At 46.9% G+C, this 1,670-nt stretch overlaps 1 protein-coding gene across 1 annotated transcript in view; it reads left to right on the plus strand.

Annotated features, from left to right (window-relative positions):
- PDE9A (phosphodiesterase 9A) overlaps positions 1 to 1,670 on the plus strand; it is a 34,420-nt gene that overhangs the window by 14,462 nt on the left and 18,288 nt on the right. Inside the window, exon 5 of the mRNA XM_023518107.1 lies at positions 726 to 807. Coding sequence (XP_023373875.1) covers positions 726 to 807 — 82 coding nt within the window. The remainder of the gene's footprint in view (positions 1 to 725; positions 808 to 1,670) is intronic.

Here is a 1,670-nt window from a genome sequence, read left to right on the forward strand (position 1 = left end):
AAGCAAGTGACAGAAAATGCATCTGTCAACATTATATATGACACAGAAGCTAGAAGCATCCTAAAAGTCCATCACTGGGGCCGGATTGAAAACATGTGCTGTGCCCCCCATGAGGCCCCTGCAAACAAGTTATCTCCATGAAGAACTCAGTCAGCTCTGGGAAGCAACCCAGAATGGGTTCCTGATATGCCAGACGACAACAGCAAGGTGAAAATAGAATAAATTTGGTGCAATTCCACCTTCCTGTGGAAGTACAGGTGGCTGGCCATGTGTACCCTAAATAGGAACATTCTGGAAGAGAAACACCGAACTGTGAGAAGTTATTTTCAGGGTATGGGGTTTAGGGAAAGAAGTGGATAAAGTGAGGGCTTAGATATTTTTTACTTTATCTGCTCCTGTGTTGTCTGGATTTGTTAGAATGGGAGTGTTTTCCTGTGTCATCAGAGACTTTGTGGAAGCTCATCTAAGCATGACGAAAGCCCTCATTGCCTGGTCCATGGGTTTTCCAGGAGTCCCAGGCAACCTCAGGGACCTCCCAGCAAGCAGCTCACTGCCTTCTTGACTGATTCTCCCATGACAAATAAGACCACCAGGGTTTGTGGGGTTCAGGGCTGTGGTTTAGGCTTGGGCCTTTTATTTGCTTTTGTTCTGATGAGGGCCCCACCGTGGAGTGCACAGGAAAACACCCAGACCAAATCTAACTAATCTCTGCTTTTTCTCTTTAGGACCAATTGTCCCTGTAAGTATAGTTTTTTGGATAACAACAAGAAGCTGACACCTAGACGTGATGTCCCCACTTATCCCAAGGTAAGGCAAGGCTCCAGTCCCGCAGAAGCTCAAGCTCTGAGTACACTGCTCCCCACACCAGCACCCTGGGCCATTTGCAGAAACAGCCCTGGGGCAGCCCTGGGCCGTGGGAGGTGCAGGATATTCTTAGGAAAGCATTTTTTCTCTTTGACATTTGTCTAGCCTAAGTAATCCCAGACCACGATTAACTTGCAAAAAGATGGTAGCTCCTTGCCGCTATCTGGGCCTGGTTCCCTTTGCTGACTTGGTAAACGGTTTTTCACTCAAATGTTACTTTTATTTTTAACTAAATATTTTTAAGTACACGTCATTGGCTCTCCTGTCCCTGAGCGACACATAGCTGTTATGGAAAGTTTTGCTCTTATGTGCAAAGGTTTTCTAATAGAAGTTGTGAGAGAAGCCAGGCCCTTGCTAGAGTAGCAGCGTCCTGTTTTTCCAATAACCACAGAAGCAGGGTCTAGCGACAATGGCCATCATCTCACCAACGCCTTCAGCTGGTGAGTGGTGAAATCCCAGTGCCCCCGTCTTTACACACTCTTGTGCTAGGATTCAGAGGCTCGGCTCCCCCAGGCCAACCTGGGCCGTGCACAGGTCCTGCCACTGCCCACTGTCCCAGAAGCCTCCACTGGCATCCACTTCTCAATAATGTTCTCTGCTTGGTTATGAACAACATGCTAGATATTATCTGAAGGGTTCAAATGGAGATTAGAACCTTATTCCATAGGAAAATTTGACCTACGATTCTCACAGTCCCGCCCCAGGGAGGCACACACACAGCCTAGATCCAGGATAAAAGGTGTCAGTCCCACATGACAGATCTTTAAAAAGGAAAAAAAAAGCACAACTAAAAAGATCCAGGAGAA

The sequence above is a fragment of the Otolemur garnettii genome, unplaced genomic scaffold (assembly GCF_000181295.1).
Source record: "Otolemur garnettii isolate 467f Iridium unplaced genomic scaffold, OtoGar3 scaffold00128, whole genome shotgun sequence".
Taxonomy (NCBI): Eukaryota; Metazoa; Chordata; class Mammalia; order Primates; family Galagidae; genus Otolemur; species Otolemur garnettii.